This window comes from Peromyscus maniculatus, chromosome 5, assembly GCF_049852395.1.
Source record: "Peromyscus maniculatus bairdii isolate BWxNUB_F1_BW_parent chromosome 5, HU_Pman_BW_mat_3.1, whole genome shotgun sequence".
NCBI classification, from domain to species: domain Eukaryota; kingdom Metazoa; phylum Chordata; class Mammalia; order Rodentia; family Cricetidae; genus Peromyscus; species Peromyscus maniculatus.
In genome coordinates, this window is record NC_134856.1 from 59,888,963 (window position 1) to 59,906,236 (window position 17,274).

A 17,274-nucleotide genomic window follows, 5' to 3' on the forward strand; every position below is an offset into this window, starting at 1 on the left:
GTAAGCACATGAGCATGCATGCATGTGGTCACATCTGCCATGCCTGTGTGTGCACACATGCATGCCTGCATTTGTGGTTGACAGAAGAAAAGGAATTAAAGAGTCAAAGTGTATATTATCAGATATATGCTGCTAGGCAAGGTAAATAAATCACCATTCTAAGCAACTTTTGAAATACTGTAAATTAATCTCCAGGTCACAACTTCTCCATTCAAATGCACTAGGATGCAGAAAAGCAAACCCAGGAACCTGCTGCTGTCAGCAGGGATGGAGGGCAGGCAGCCGGTCTTTCCATCAAGAGAACATTTGGCTAGGATGCACGTGGGGCTGGAGTGAGGCTGCTTATTGCTGAGAGCGTTAGCATTTCCTGGCCTGTTCTGCATCCTGTGAGCATTTGGCTTTGGCTTTGTCATTGACTCCTGTTGACATCAGGCTGTGTGCTTGAAGGGCATCAGGAGATGGCATGCAGGAAGCTGGTGGATCTGGGAAAGTGGGACTCAACCACGTCATGTGATACCCAATTAGCTGGTGACAAGCACGGCGGATGGGGCTCAGGCTTTATCCTCTGCACAGCCAAAGCGCACAGCAGTTCCTGACCTCCAGAGGCTCCTTCCCGTCCTGCTGTTCCCCTTCCACCTCAGCCACTTCTCAGCTATGAGTATCAGATGGTCAGTATTGTCGTGAGGTGTACACTGGGCACAGGGACATCTGGCACATCAGCCTTCCACTGTCCCACAAGGTGGACTGAAAGCTGGGATGTGAATGTTGATTGTTCTTCCTTCCTGGACAAGAAGGTGCCAGAGTAACATTTACCCTGCTCTACTCTGAGGATGTTTTCATACTGCTGGTCTTTTTTTTTTTTTTTTTTTTGGTTTTTCCGAGACAGGGTTTCTCTGTGTAGTTTTGTGCCTTTCCTGGAACTCACTTGGTAGCCCAGGCTGGCCTCGAACTCACAGAGATCCGCCTGGCTCTGCCTCCCGAGTGCTGGGATTAAGGGTGTGCGCCACCACCGCCCGGCTCCCATACTGCTGGTCTTAATGCTGCTTATGATGTGAGGTCATGTACAGTGTCTCACTCACCTGCCCCAGAGAAACCCGCAAGAGTGAATCCGGCCTTACACGCACTTCCATGTATGGCTGTGGCAGCCACGATGGGGACATAGAGCCTGTCCTGCCAGACAGACTGTGTCCTCTAGTGACCCATCATACTTGTGGGTATGATCACGTGCTCCACCAAATAATCATGGTGCAAGCTCAGGGAAAACGACTGGGAAATTTCCAGGAAGGTAAAATGAGCTGACATTGTGCATTATTCAAGGCTGCAAATCTTACTGTATGTGCAATGACCCACACCTACTCCTGCACCCTCTAAGACCTCTCGCTCAACTCAGTCCCCACCCCCCAATCTCTTTTAACTATCCCTACTTAACTAGGCCTGAGGCCTCGCCTCCGTCCCCGAGGAACCCAGAACTGCTGCCTGGAGCGGCTCTCTCTGAGGCTCACTCTTGCCTCCATGGCCACCGTATGACAGCTCCTACCACCAGCTCGATTGGTTTGCTTTCTTTTCTTTTGTAACAATATTTTTTTATCCTGTGAACATTCCATCAATTTATACAATGTATATGGGTCATAGCCACCCACCTCTTACCTCCCTTCAGCTCCCTTTGGTGCCCCAATCCCCTCTATATCCTGGTTTCATATTATTAATAACTCCCTGAGTCTAGTTAGCACCGCCCGTATGTACGTGAATATGTCCGCTGGAGCATAAGCAATCTACCAGTGGCTGCATCCCCAAAGGAGAGCGGCTCTCCTCTTCCTCCTCCCTCAACAGCCCTCACTTGACAATAGCTCCTCCAGTATGGGTGGGGCCTGGGGGGCCCCTTCCCTGATCATACTGGGATTTTGTCTGGCTTGATCTTGGGCATGCCTTGGGTGGGTAACAATAGCTACCAGGAGCGGCTGTGTGCAACAACCATGCCATATCCAGAAGTCAGCACGTCACGGCTCTCCTGCCCGTCTTACATTCTTTCTCCCCTCTCTCCTGTGGAGTTCCCCGAGCCTGTGATGATGGGAGTTTGGTGTTGAGCACCACAGCTGAGCACTCACAGTTATCCGACTCTGCACTTTGGCCAGTTCTGAATAGCCCGACTTTCTTGAGCCCAGGGTGATGGCGTGCCCATGGTGCCAACACAGGAGCTTGTGTGGCAGCTGTGTTAGCTGGAACCCCAGAGAGAAGCCCTTTCTGTTAATACATCTTCATTCTCCAGGACCCACATCCATTAGTTTTCCTTTCTCTCTGTAAATCTTCTCATTAGAGGAAAAGAGAGGTTAATTAGCAGCCTCAAACTGATCAACCCCTTGCAATGCTCAGTGACTCTATTTGGTGATGTGTTCATTGGCTTCTGGCTCTGGAACTCTGTAAGAAATATCTAGCAACCTGGGAGGGTGAAATGCTTCCAGCTTCGGGATTCTCTCTCAAGAGCCCTGTCCAGCCAGAACTGGCATATACCATTGCAGCATTGAATCTGTGGCTAAACGTATATGAAGATGCAGTGGAGCCCTGTGCAACCACAGACGTGACTCACTTGGCTCGGAAGAGTGAACCAAGATGAATATGGACATTAAAATATTGAGGCTGGGGAGATGGCTCATGAAGGTGCTGACTTCCTGCCTTTGAGTGTGAAAGGAGATGTGTGCAGAACAGCTTTGTAGGAAGGATCCTCCCAGCATTCAAGGCCATGCACAGTTGTGTTCCATTTCATTTGCCAAGACAGAATGGCTGCGAGATCATCTCCCTCAACTTCTGGTGTCCCTGGCGCTTTTGAGTTGCTGGGTTCACACCTCATTTTTATACATGGTTTAACTTTCCAAACAAACCTGGAGGGTGGCTAGAGCCTTGGATATTTGAAATTTGTCAGGATTCCAGTTTTTCCTTTGTTTTCTCATCTTCTTCCTGAAAATTTTTACTAAATGGAAGGTAATTTTGGCTAAATTGGTGCCTGAGTGTCGATCATTGAAGTCGATCATTGAAATCTGATAGCTTTCTTTGCAAAAATAGGCCAAATGTCACTTGTGTTATTTGGGAAGGGGGGTGGCTGCATCCACATGAAAGCTTTTTCAGCTTTTAAAAATGTACTAACATGCATGTGGTACCATATATATATGGTACACACACACACACACAGGCAAACATATACAAATGTGTTTTTAGAAAATGTTATAACAGCTGGGCATTGTGACACATGTCTTTAATCCTAGCACTAAGAAGGTGGAGGCAGGAAGATTTCTATGAGTTTGAGGCCAGCCTGGTCCATAGAGCAAGTTCCAGGACAGCCAGGCTTCTACATAGTGAGATCCTATATTTAAAAAAAAAAAAAAAAAAAAAAAGCAACTATTCTTAGCTTGTTGGCTACACGAAAGCCACTGTTTGCATTGGCCCCGCTGGGTCCCTCAGTGCTGGATCCTTTTTATAGTTAAATAGTATGGGGAGCTGTGGAGATGGCTCAGGTGGCGAAGTGCCTGCTGGGAAAGCACGAAGAGCTGAGTTCAACCCCCAGCACCATTTAAAAGCCTGGTGTGGTGATGCGTGCTTGTCATCCCAGCAAAGGGATGATCCCTGAGGCTGGCTGCCCGCCTGGCCAGCCAGATCAGTCAGCTCCAGGCTCGGTGAAAGACCCTGTCTCAAAGAGTGAGATGGAGAGTGACTGAGGGAGACACCCGATGTCTGCCTCTGGGCAATACACACACACACACACACACACACACACACACACACACACACACACACACACACGAGTACTAAGTACCGTGCCTTACATGAAATGAGATCTAGGTAAACACCTGTAGCACTGACCAATGTTCATGGCATACACAAATTTACTATATTCAGTTACCAATCAGTTTCCACTTCATTTGGATTCATTAAACTAATTATTTGAAATCCATTCTAATAGCATAATCTGAGTATTGAATTCAGTTGGCAAGTGGAGAAGTACTTCATGCCTCTCCCCTATCAAGAGCCCAAGGTCAGGGCTGCAGAGACGGCTCAGCAGTTAAGGCTGTTTTTCCAGAGGACCCCCGGTTCAATTCCCAGCACCCACATGGCAGCTCATCACTGTCTGTAACTCCAGTTCCAGGGAATCTGACGCCTTTACATCCTGCTTCTTCCTCCGATGTGCTGGGATCAAAGGCGTGAGATCCCAAGTGCTGGGATTAAAGGTGTGCGCCACCACTGCCTGGCCCCTAGTGACTAGCTCCTCACTCTGATCTCCAGGCAAGCTTCATTTGTTAGAGCACAGACAAAATATCACCACAGTGGGGCAGGCAGGGAAGGCGAGATGGCTGTGTCCGTAGTCATCTCGGGTAGGCTGAAGCAAAGGCAGATAGTGTTTTCAAGGCCCATCCTTGGCAACATACTTCCGTTTACGGACACTCAATAGCAGCGTGAGCACGAGGTGGCAGATCATCATACCTTGGTGGGCCAGGAAGAAGAAAGCTCAGGGTGGACCCAGAAGCAGATGCCACCTTCAGAGCTGGCCCCCAGTGACCCACTTCTGAAAGCTGGTGGCGAAACATTCAACACAGTGTCCTCTGGAGGACATTTCACATCTAAACCATAACGGGGAATCTAGCATTTAGTATCTAATTTAGTTAACGGAGTATTAGTTTGACAGCCCACATTATTTATAAACATGAGTGCATACCAGTTTTGATTAATAGAGACTGTATTTTGGAAGGAAGGTGTTGTCACACACAGCGATGGGCTGACAGTGAGCTACCTGTAAAAGTGTTAAGTCAGGGTGGCCCAGTGACATTGCCTGTGTCTGATTCTAACTGCAGAGACCATTGGAGCCTCTGCATGCTTCCAGCGCATGGCTCCGGGCAGCCGCTTGGATGGACTCGGAGGACTTTCCAAACACAACATGCTGTTATTATTAGAGCCTTGACCACGATCCTTTGTTTTCAGCTCTTCAATGAGCGGCTGTGGTTTTCCCTCCGTTTGGGCTACAGTGGCACTCACATTGGGTTTTGTCTTGCAGCAGCAAGTGTGAAGGCGAGCACCGTGAAGTACATGGAAGTCCTGGAGGGTCGGCTGCGCAGGTAAGGAGGTGTTGGGCCCTGCAGACTCCGGGGGCGAGCTGTTTGCTTTATTGGAGTTCAGTAAGGCAAGAGACAGGGCCAGTCAATCTCTACAGCAGGTTAACAAAGAAAAGCAGGAAAACGCCCTCTGCGTCCCCCAGGGGAAGGAGCAGGTGCTGTGCCAACGTCTCCTCGCCCGGGCTCCCCCTTGACAAAGCAAATAGATTAGAATGTTTAAACGCATCTTGGCGAGAACGCAGGGCAGTTTTCACATCTCGGAATGAGAAAAGCCTCTCTGGGATACTGAGTTGAGAATTCATGCTGCGGTTTGCTTTTCCTTTCTGTGTAAGCTCTGAAGGGGTCTTACGGACTGTGAACCGGTTTATGCACAGAACAATGTAGGAGTGTACATTGTAGGTTCTGTTTTGAATCCCGAATCAAAACCAGCGTGAAAATTCCTGGTTGCTTTTTTTTTTTTTTTTTTTTTTTTCCTTTTTAAACCCAATTAGGAATTCAGATTGGAGAAGCATTAGCGACGCAGCAGCACGTCAAGCTGTTTCTGGTTTTCGGGGATGTCTACTTCTGGAAATAAACCCCAGCCAGTGGGATCTGGTCCTAATTAAGGGAACAAGTTCGACAATGTAGTCTGCGCTTTTCTCCCTGGCAGCCAGTTTGGTTTTATGGAAACATCTTGCTACTATTTTGGAAATTGTTAAGTGGCTTTGGAATAGATTTGCCTTAAACCTTTGTCTGCTGGGACAGTACAGAGGCTTCTCCCTTCGGGGTGCAGGGCCAGGCATTCATCCCGAGGGTGTGGGCTTAGCCTCAGGTTGCAAGCCAAGTCCGTTCCACCCACCAACTGACCTTGCCACCCCTAGACCTGGAGAAAGCTGTGGCAGAGCTAATCAGCAGAGAGTAGCTATCAGGAGTGAACCCAGGTAGCTCAGGCTTGGATCTGAGGCTGACTTTCCTGGCCTGCCATGTGCTGGGAGGGGGCATCCTGACACGCCTCTCTCCACCTTATTCCTGCTACCCTCTTTTTCAGGCATGCAAACTGCATGAGCATGTGACTTACAGTCATACAGCACACTGTCGCCCTAGAGCATGAGCACTGACAGACAGGCACCTCCCCAACTGCGGCTCTGCACCTCCGACCTACCAACCCTCAGGATGAATTAGCTGTCTTTTCCCTGTTTGTTGATTCACTCTTCTTGTCTAAGGGTTGGCATGCACATGCTGTGGTACACATGATAACTTGCCGGAGTCAGTTCTCTTCTTATACTGTAGAGGTTCCAGATAACAAGTGAACTCAGGTCCCTGGGCTTGTTGCCAAGCCCTTTACCTAACTCACCAGCCCATTTGCAGTGTCTTGCCACAGGTGGGAGGAAGGTCTCCTTCTTTGTGGGTAGGTGGACATAATTCGATGGGAGGCGTCCATGTCAGCTCCTTGTACTGGGCTGACCTGTGTACTCTTAGGAGCAAGTGTGTCCAGTTGCACCCAGGGCTCATCCTTCTATGTGTGGCCACCAGCCCCGCTTCCTAGCACGGGTTCAGGTTTCAAGCTGGCTTCCCTCTCCGGCACGCGTTTGGTTTTGAGTCCCATCAAGTCAGCCTCCCAGGGAACCCACAGACCCACTTTGGCCTTGCCAGTGGAACCATCTTTCTCACTGAATGGCCATATGACCACCCCTGCTGTGGCAGCTGCCTCCTGCCTGCAGGGTGGGGCCACCAGCCCATTCCCCATGGGATCTGGTACGTGTTCGTCTAGGACTCAGTACAGAAGTCCTTTTCAGTGGCATCTTCCTGCCACCTTCTTGATATCCCGAGTCACGGCCACAGTTTGCTCTGGGAACTCTGTCCGACCTCGGCAGGCCGAGCTCCTGAGAAGGCGCCTGCATCTCATTAAGGGCCAGCATGCTGTTTGCCATGTGCTGAACCTATAGTTACATTTAGTTTAAGCATCAATGGATCATCAGCAGCTACCTCCTGAAACTTTATTACTCGTTTGTTTATTTTTATTTTATGTGTATGGGTGTTTTGCTTGCGTGTCTGTCATGTACGCATCACATGCGCACAATGTCCACAGAGGCCAGAAGAGGGCATTGTATTCCCTGGGACTGGAGTTAAGGATGGTTGGGGGCCACCATGTGGGTGCTGGGACTTGAACCCGGGTCCTCTGGAAGAACATCCAGTGCTCTTAACCACTGAGCCATCTCTCCAGCCCCGGAAACTTTACTCTTAGTTGTTAAGATTAAAATTCAACACATCCCAGGAAAGTATAAAGTCCAAACCCATTGGCCTTGGCATCCTGTCTCTGTGACTCACAGTGGACTGTTGAAGAACAAAGCCAAGCCTCTGTAAGAAGCCTTACCCACTTACCGTTCCCTTCAGGCCGCTGCAGAGGTGACAGCAAAGTGAGATGTGTTGATTTAGCGCCTTTCCCCGGAGGGCTGTAGTCTGCTCAATTATCACATATTCTCTGTTAGCTTTCCGACGGAGTCAAAGGAAATATTTTTAAAAATCCTGACTTTTGCCTGCCGTTTTTTGAGACGGTCTAGTCTCTTTCTGTAGCCTGGATTTGCCTTGAACTCAGGATCCTCTCACTTGAGGCTCCCAAGGGCTGAGATTAAAGGTGTTCACCACAACTCTTCCTGGCTCGGGGGTTTTACTTTGGGGCTAGAGAGGCAGCTCAGTTGGTAAAGTACTTGCTTTGAAACCACGAGGACTTGAGTTTGACCCCTAGACTCCAGGTGGACCAAACAAACCAGTTATGGTGACGGGCACTTGGAATTTTAGCACTAGGGAGATAGAGATGGGTGAATCCCTGGGCTCTCTGGCCAGCCATCTTGGACTAATTGGTGAGTTCCAGGCCAGTGAGAGATGTCCCCCACTCCTCTCTCTTTCCCCCTGCTCTCAGAAAAAATGGGTAATACCCAAGGATTGACACAGAAGCCTGCCCCCCCTCTCTCTCTCCATCACTACTTTCCTCTATCCCTCTCTTTCTTTTTTTTTGTTTTTTTGAGACAGGGTTTCTCTGTGTAGCTTTGTACCTTTCCTAGAACTCACTCTGTAGCCCAGGCTGGCCTCAAGATCTCAGAGATCCTCCTGCCTCTGCCTCCTGAGTGCTGGGATTAAAGGAGTGTGCCACCACCACCTGGCTCCTCTCTTTCTTTTGTAGATGAAGTACATTTTTTATAACAATCTCACATCTTGTGTCCGTAACCACCGTGGAGGAGAAACCCTTATTGTCCAATGAAAAACTGCTCCCTCTGATTGACAGGGGCCAATTCTTACCTGCCCCTACCCCAGGATGTGTACACTGACTTCCTGTACACCTATGGAGTCCATTGTGTGCATGGTTGGGGGAACATTCTCCCCCTTTCTAGACTGTCTCGGCCTCTCTCTGCTGTTTTTCTGGGGTTGGAGCTGAAGCCTTTGCTGCAAACCATCAATGCATGTTAGTGGCTGCTGGTTTATTCTGTGCCCTTGCATGCTACTTCATCTCTCAAGTGTTTACCTGAGGGTGAGTCAGACTTTCAAAATCAAAGCAGAAATGACACTGGCTTCTTCTCTGGGTGTGAGGGTGCTCAGAAACCCCTGTGTGTGCCTCTGGCTCATGGTGGGAACACTTGGGAACTCAGGTGTCTTATCTGAAATTTATTTTGAAATTGAAATCTTGGTAACTTTTTTCTAAAGGAGATATGGTTTTTGTTATTGTTGTTTTGGTTTTTTTTTTTTTTTTAAACCTAATGTTTACCTACTATCAGGAAATTTCTACACGAATGCCCTCACAGGCAATGGTAGCCAGGTAGGTTACTCAGGTTACAAATCCCAGGAGGGTTCAGTAGAGGTGATCAGGGCTAGAGAAAGCCAGGAGTGTCTACCAGGGCTCTTGGACACATTCTCAGCCTGTTTGCACCAACATTCTGCCTTCAGGCTGATAGCCCCTGGTGCTGGAAGTCAGCCAAATGGGAACCACGGGCCTGCACCCAACAGTGTCCTGAGCCTCACATGGTACTCAGAGAGAGGCCTGGTTGTATCCCACAAAGCTCCCAGAATCTGTCACACATTGCCACAAGCCAATTGCCTGCTCTCTGCAGGTAACTGAAACAGTTGTGGCCAGAGGAGCAGAGGGAAGGTTCTAGAATTTCTCTCTCATGCTTCCATTTTACTGGTTGAGATTTTATATCTATATCTATATCTATATCTATATCTATATCTATATCTATATCTATATCTATATCTATATCTATATCTATATCTATATCTATATAGCCGTACATGCATGCCACAAATGAAATAAATCCTGGAGGGCATATTCAAATGATCTGACTTAGTGGACACATGATAAAAAGTGAGAGACATGTGGAAGAGAATGTTGCTTACTTTCTAGGCAAGGGAAATCCCCATTCCTGGTCTGCTTTGTCCTCACATCAAGGAAGGAAGAACAGGAGTTGGTCTTGGGATTTTGAACTCCAGGTGGTCATTTCTTGGTGCCTCCTGGTGAGAATGAAGGAGCCACTTCATGTGTGTGATTCATCCCAGCCTGCAGCTGCCAGCAGGTTCCAGCTGTTCTGGCTGCTCCCACTGTCTACCTCCTAACAGGAGTTGGGCATGGTGGTGTGAAGTCCTCTGAGGTCCCTCAGATGGGTTCTTTATTCCAAGTCATGCCAGGTCCTTGGCACCTGAAAGAATCCATTTCAACCCACATCCTAGCACTATGGATGGAAATGAGTATAAGCCTAGCAGTTGAGAGATACAAAGCTGGCTGCCCCGGGAGCCTGTCACCTCACACAAAGGAGAGGAATTCAGGTGTGCGGATGCCTCAACAGCCTCAGATAGAGGGAGGTTCAGTTTCCTTTCCTGTTCTGTATCTACCTTCACCCCTAGCCAGAACTCTTTGTTCAGCTCCGACTCTGTTGGACAGGTGCAGGGCCTAAGGTACCGAGGCAGAAAGAGGCAGCGCTCTTGGTTTCTAAGTTCGTCTTTCCTGCGAGGTGCTGTTGACCTCTGTCACGTGGCCCTGGGTGATTTCGCCTCCTCTGACTGTCCTGTCACCTGTCCACCTCTCCCTTACCTCAGATCATGCTCCCCTGAGACATGACCTGTCCTGTCTGTCCATGTCTTGCCTTCTCACGACCTGCTTGCCTGTGAGTTGTGATTCTCCTGCCTCAGCTTCCCAAGTGCTAGGATTGCAGGATTACACCCTGCCTGCCTTTAAATTATGTAATTCCTAGTAAACTTTCAAATCTAGAGCAGAGAGTTGGTGGCACAATCCTTTAATCCCAGCACTCAGGAAGCAGAGGCAGGGGGATCTCTGTGAGTTCAAGAGCAGCCTGGTCTGTATAGTGAATTCCAGGTCAGTCACGGCTACACAGTGAGACCCAAAACAGAGCAACAGCCTGGCTTTGCATGCCTGCACTACTTTGTCTTTTGCTGAAGGACTTTGCCATCTCTAGAGGATCTAGCAGTGAACTTCCTTTCCCAGGGAAACAACTCTTGCCCTGAAGTATTCCCTTAAGATGGAGCTGGCTCTGCCTATAGAGCCTTCAGGACAGTTCAGAAAGAGAACTCTGAGCTCTGGCCACTAGAAGCTCAGCTCTCCTGTTAGAGTGACTCAGAAGCCTCTAGTCCCTAGTCCCAAATGAAACACCTGTATTAGGTGACAGAGAGTCTACACAATCTTCTCAATACTGTTAACTAAAAAAGCACCAGGCACAGGAATTATCCCAAGGGTCTCATTTCTCTTGAAGCCTCATCTTTAACACAGGTCAGAAAACCTTCAAGCATGGCTAGACTGTGTCTGCTTCCATCCTTGAAATGGTGACTGCAGTGTGTACCCTCAAACCCAGGGTCAGGCTAGAGGTGTCATTCAGGGAAGGACAAGGGAGCCTCATGGACCATCTGTCCTGGCTGCTGTGGAGAGCAGGGTAGGAGGTATATGGGTTCGTGAATAAGATTGTCTAGATTTGAATGTGATCACTTCTGAGCGGTGGCTGTTCACTAGACGATAAATCTCTTCAAGCCTCCTTTTTCTATCATAAAAATGAGACAATTACGGAAGAAGATAAAGGATGCTTCTCATATACAATAATGACTGAATAAATGAGAGCTATTATTCATCAGTAGCGGTCCTAACACCACAAAAATGATGGAATGAAAAAAATCTACTTTGAGAAATGGGCCGATGGCTCCGCCAGTGAAATGCTTGATGCTGTATAAGCACACTGGCCTGAATTTGGTCTCCAGAACCCACATTTTAAGAAGTCAGATGTGGTAGCACACACTTTAATCCCAGCACTGGGGAGGTAGAAACGTGAGGCTTTATGGTGCTCACTGGCCTTGCCTACTTTTCAAGTTTCAAGTCAGTGAGAGACCCTGTCTTTGAAAATAAGGTGGTTGGCACCCAAGGCTGTCCTTTGGCCTCTCCATGTACACATAAGCACACGCACACACAAGAACACTCACACAATGCCACATGGAAATCAATCCTTATTTTCTAAGAGCAAGAGAGACTCCCCCGTCTTCCTGGTGAGCCTCAAGGTCATGGCCAGTTCTCAACCTCCATTATCTAAACAGTCTGCTCTTTCTGTTGCCTGCCCTTTGGCCAGATGCCGACAGCTCCTGCAGAGGGCGGAAGGGAAAGACATGTGGTAATTGAGTCCTTGTCAGTGGCTCTGATGGAGACCGAGAGCCTGCAATGGTTCCCATACGTAGCATCGGCTGGCTGAGGTCCTGGAGACCTGCTGCCTTCACAGCCACACCTGGCAGTGGAGTTGGTGAGATGGAGAGCCCTGACCTTGCATATCCCAGGCCCAGGAATCAGCTGTTTGTGTCTCCTGGGCTCCGTGTCTCTGCATAGCGACCCTTTGTGGCCCTCCGAGAGCATCTGGGGGTGTGGCAGCTCCCCATTCTACCTCTCCTTTGATAGTTCCCCAAGACAGTGGGAATGTCATGCAGAGTAGAGGGTGGATAAAGAAACAGAGACCTGAAGTAACCCTGGGCATCATGCCAGGAGGACCACTGGGTGACATGGTGCCAGCGCTGAGTCTATGTGAGGAAGGGTTGAGCAGTGTTATTGTTTTCCTTGTCCTTGATAATTGTAACAGTTAAGTAGACATGAGGCTGTTTTTAGAGCTAGCCTGTGTTGCGTGGGTTTTCCTGCAGTCAGGTGAACAAATGCTCATTCACCCCAGATAGGGCCCCAGGAACAGATCAAGGAAACAATTCCATCCCAGTCCAGCTCGGTGGAGCAATGAGTTCATTGGGCTTACTAACAGGAGCCTGAGTGGATGTCACAAGGACGTGGCTGCTTTGGGGCAACACATCAACAGTGTCTCCCACAGCAATTGCTGACCCTCAGACATTCCTAGGAAGGGGTCACTCCAGGGAGAGCATGGGAATGGGCTGATCTCATAAGGGTCTCGTGGAGTTCAGCATAGTTGCTCTGATTCAAGGTGGCAAGGCTATGTCACACAAGAGGACACTTCCAAAACCATTTGACATTTCACCCTTCACATTCCAGGGTGACTGTCACATGTTTAAAGACATGTTCCTGGGTGTAGTGGTGCAGCCTGTGATCCTAGCACTTGGAAGTTGAAGGCTGAAGGATTAGGGGTTCAAAGTCAGCCTTAGTTACATAGTGAGCATAGTGAGTTTGAGGCTAGCCTGGGCTACATGAGGCCCTTTCTGAAGAAAAGACACATAACAAAAAAGACAATTATTAATTAACAGGGAGTATCCAATCTTAGATGAGTGTTAACACACTCAAGGCAAAAGTCCAGCTTGTGTCTTTTTGATGTGTTTGACCAGGAATTGAGAAATCTTAAAGAGATGTTAAACTTGAGTCAATATATTTATGACAGAGATCCAATTTGTCTTTAATTAAATGAGAGGACTTTTTTAATGTTTTTATTTTTTAATGATTTATTTATTTTTATTTTATGTGCACAGGTGTTTTGCCTGCACATTTGTCTGTGTGAGGGTGTTGAATCACTTGGAGCTGGGTTACAGACAGTTATGAGCTGCCATATGGGTGCTGGGAATTGAACCTGGGTCCTCCGGAAGAGCAGCCAGTGCTCTTAACCTCTGAGCCATCTCTCCAGCCCTTTTTAATGACTCAAGGAAGCATCGAGATTGTATGACAGTTTCATATGATAATGTGGCATGAACCTGTGATTCACACACGTGGGTTCTAAAATCCCTGCTGCTGTCTGAGAGGTTCTCAGACGCCCACTCTAGAGCAGTGGTTCTCAACCTTCCTAATGCTGTGACCCTTTAATAACAGTTCTTCAATTGTGGTGATCCCCAACCATAAAATTATTTTTGTTGCTCCTCCATAACTATAATTTTGCTATGGCTATGAACTGTAATGTAGATATCTGATATGCAGGATATCTGATATGTGACCCCTGTGAAAGCGTCATTTGACCCTGAAGGGGTCACAACCCACAGGTTGAGAACCACTGCTCTAGAGGGTAGGCATTTCCAAGGCTGCCAGTGACCCTTCACTGGTGAGCCTGTGCCAGGGCCGTGGCGAGCGCAGGGTTGACACAGCATCCCGCACAGGGGTCTGTGAGTCAGTCTGCTCCCCCTTCCTCCTGCCTGCCCCCGCTGCCCGTTGTCATGCTGCTGCTGATAGCGCCTCAGTGATGAGGGATGAGTCCCAGATTCAAAGATACCAGACTCTGTGTCATTACAGCTTGACCTCACACCAGGGTGTGGCTCTAGATCCCTCATCGTGGCCAACTCAGGTGGAAACTGGTGTCCCTCTGCTGCCGCTGCCGCCGATGCTGCCGCCGATGCTGCCGCCGATGCCGCCGCCGCCACCAAGATGACATTTCTGGATCCGAGACAGTTTTATGTGATTTTATTATGTGCTAAGCCCCAAAGGAGAGCAGCACTCCAGTCTCATTCATCACGAAACTCAGTTCTGTCCTATGTATGAGGTGGTAGGCATGTATCAGCACACCTGGCTTTCTCCGTGGGTGCTGGGGATTTGAACTCAAGTCCTCATACTTGTGCAGCAAGCACTGAGCTGTTTCTCCAGTCCCTCAGCTGTTTGTTGCCCAGTGAAATGCACTCACTCCAGTAGAAGCACTTACCACTGAGCCAGATGACCTGAATCTGACCCTTGGGACCCACTTGGTAGGAGAAAACTGACTTCTTCAAGTTGTCTTCTTAACCTCCACATGTAAAACACACACACACACACACACACACACACACACACACACACACACACACACACACACACACACACGTAATTAAAAATCTTAAGTCTCTGGTAGAAATCATGTAATTCTTTCCTGGACAAAGCCTAAGGTGAGACTCACAGAGATGCGACAGTGACACAGAGCTCTCAGTCCGAGTCATTCCCTTTATTATTCTGTGAACTCCACAGTAAGCAATGCTGCGTCTCCTCAGGGGCTTGCAGTGGCTGCATTCCGCAGGCGCAGGCCGACAGGATGCTCCAGACACTCAAGCCTGCCTTAATTGACTCTTTTGTGTATTTCTTGATTCATGGCTCTCAGCGGAACTGCTCTTGATGATGGTGTTTGTCAGCGCTGGTATTTCAGGATGGAAGTGGCCCCAGAGGCTGCCGGTGGCACAGGTGTGCTCATTTGTGTGACTCACTGGAGTGTGAAGAAGAGATGCGTTTTGAAGGGTGTCCCCCCCCTCCTGCTTGTCAGGTCTCCCCTGGAGTTTGCCTGACTCTGTCATCTCTAAGTGACTACTGGGGATCCTTTCAATAAGGGGAGGGGTCTAGTCAAGTTTAAGGGAACATTCTACGAATGAACATGGTACCGTCTTGGTTTCCCAGGGTGTCAGCATCCAGGAGGGGCCAATCTTTTGACATTGTGACATAGCATTTTTATCTATAAAACTAACTGTTGAGGACCCTGCCAAAAAAGTGTATCATAATCTTCTTGTGTTTTAAGTCAGTTTACAACGTGTTAGGCCATAATCACAGGAATCCTTGGCCACATGTGGCGTGCTGGATGCAGGTTGGCTACACCTGGTGGACATTTATACAGAAGCCCATACCTGGTTGTCATCTGAAGCTCCTTTAGTCTGTCTAAGGACTTTCTTCTGACAGCCAGTGGACCGATGTCCAGATAACCTAATCTCAAGACAGATGATGCTCATTTCCGGTGGGGTACAAGGAGTGTCCCACAGATCTTGACTTCTTACATGGCTTATGTCACTGGCTTTTTTGGCTTTTGTTCCACTGACCCCTTACAATATTGAGCACAGTCAGGTGACCCCTTGCTGTTATTAATTTGACTGTATTTGGTGGATGCCTCCCTCCCCACTGGACCACACAATCACATGTGGGAGCAGACTGCTTTTCATGGGAATGTAGAGAGACTGGGCGAGTGCAGTGATTAGACTATAAAGAATCTTTCCAGTTTGATGGACTCTGGGGTCCTTCAGTCTGCTAAACCCAGGGAAGGACAAACTTCAGAACTGTCTCTAAAGCATGGAGAGGTAGCCCTGAGGAGCTTGATAAAATCTCTGTTGTCTCTGGTTGGAGAGGAGACGAGAACAGAGCATGGGTCCAGTGCTGTGCTCTGTCGCCTTGGATATGGTTTAACCTTGCACAGAGGCTGCGAAGCCACCACAGGCAAAAGGACAGTGGGACACCTGGCTTTGCCTAAGGAGCCTGAGATCTCATGGCTGAGATGCAGAGAAAGCCCCGTGTCCTCTGATGGGGTGGAGAGGTTGATGGCGGTTCATGCGCCCTCCAGATGAGGTATTGTGTGCTCAACACCAATGGAAAACATACAGAGATGTAAATATTTGCTTGAAGAATGTCTTTCTGACACTTCAGGGTATGTTTTCTGCCTCTGAGAAGCCAGTCACTAGCCCCATCAGTCCCGCATTAGAATCTGAGGAAAACGATCCCCACAGCAAGAGACCCGTCGTTTGGTACATCCAGCGGAGATAATGTGACCAGCATGCAGTGGCACTGAATACTGATAAGGATGTGACAGGCCACGCTTCAACTTGATGTCACATTCAGATGGTAGCTGAGAGATGAAAAGCAAACAGAAATTAATCCCCCTCCAGGAACCTCATACACATTCACTTAGTGCTTGCCTGCCGCTCAGCGGTCTGTCTCCTGTTCTCCCCATTAATAACTATAATCAAATATCCATGATCGGTTTCCACCAACCGGGTAATTGCCTTTGCTTCCTCATTTTCTGGGATGGGCGATGTGTTCGCAAGATGGGGCAGTTGTGTAACTGTTCTGTCCATGTGAACTCCGGAAGTCAGCCATGCCCTGCAGCTGTGGATGTCAGCCCACTTGCTCTCTGTGGAGTGAAGGAAGGAAGTAATTTTATTGTGCTATTTTTAGACTTCAATTTAGATTTCAGCCGCTATGATACTGTGTGCCTGGATAGATAGAGATGTCTGCACACAATTCCTTGCTACAGTTTCTGAGTCTGCCCTGGGCTCCAGCAGGTCCCAGATTTCTTCTCAGCCTGCGGCCTCAGCAGTGGCCTGTCACACTGGCCTCTTGTGCAGCAGAGACTCGCTGGGTCGTAGGGTGACGGTGCAGACTGCATCTGCAGCGGTTGGCAATCTCTGGCGCTTCCATTTGCCTGAGAAGGTTCAATCCACTCGTTCCTGTGCATGCGTAATGGGCGCCCCACGACTCTGTAAATAGACTCAGTTCGTGGCCATCTTTGCATTCTGAGACAATTTTCTAGAGGTGGTAGATGAAAGTTGCAACAAGAGAGTTGGTTTCCGTCCTCACAAACCAGAAGGGTGCGGGCACTGGGGTGCCTTTGCCTCAACTGTGGTAGAAGGCTTTGAACACAGCAGAAGTCCTAGTTTTTTCAGCATTGGTAATGAACCTGTTAGGAACACCAAGGGTCTTTGAGGGTGTGCCAGATGTACCCACCTGAGCCTCTTTGGTGTCCTAGGTATTGTGTTGGCACCTGGGCTAATTCAGATCTCTTTGCATTTGAACCTTGTAGATTTGGGGACACAGTGGCTATTGATCCACAACGTATTCGTCACTGTCACAGTGCGTACCGTGGATCACCTGATTAACACAGCACACAAGATTTCCCAAGCAACTTAGCAAAGTGATCTGTGTGTATATCAATCCCTTCCACTTCTCCCCCTTTCTTCTACTGCTTTCCTTTTTCTCTCCTTCTTCCTCCTCTTCTCCCTCACCCACTTC

The 17,274-nt window shown here is 48.5% G+C and overlaps 1 protein-coding gene across 3 annotated transcripts in view; it reads left to right on the forward strand.

Moving 5' to 3' along the window:
- Positions 1–17,274, forward strand: part of Disc1 (DISC1 scaffold protein) — a 209,802-nt gene that overhangs the window by 152,232 nt on the left and 40,296 nt on the right. For all 3 annotated transcript variants that reach the window (XM_042277873.2, XM_076572336.1, XM_076572337.1), the window contains exon 10: positions 5,039–5,099. In XM_042277873.2, the coding sequence (XP_042133807.2) occupies positions 5,039–5,099 (61 nt within the window). The remainder of the gene's footprint in view (positions 1–5,038; positions 5,100–17,274) is intronic.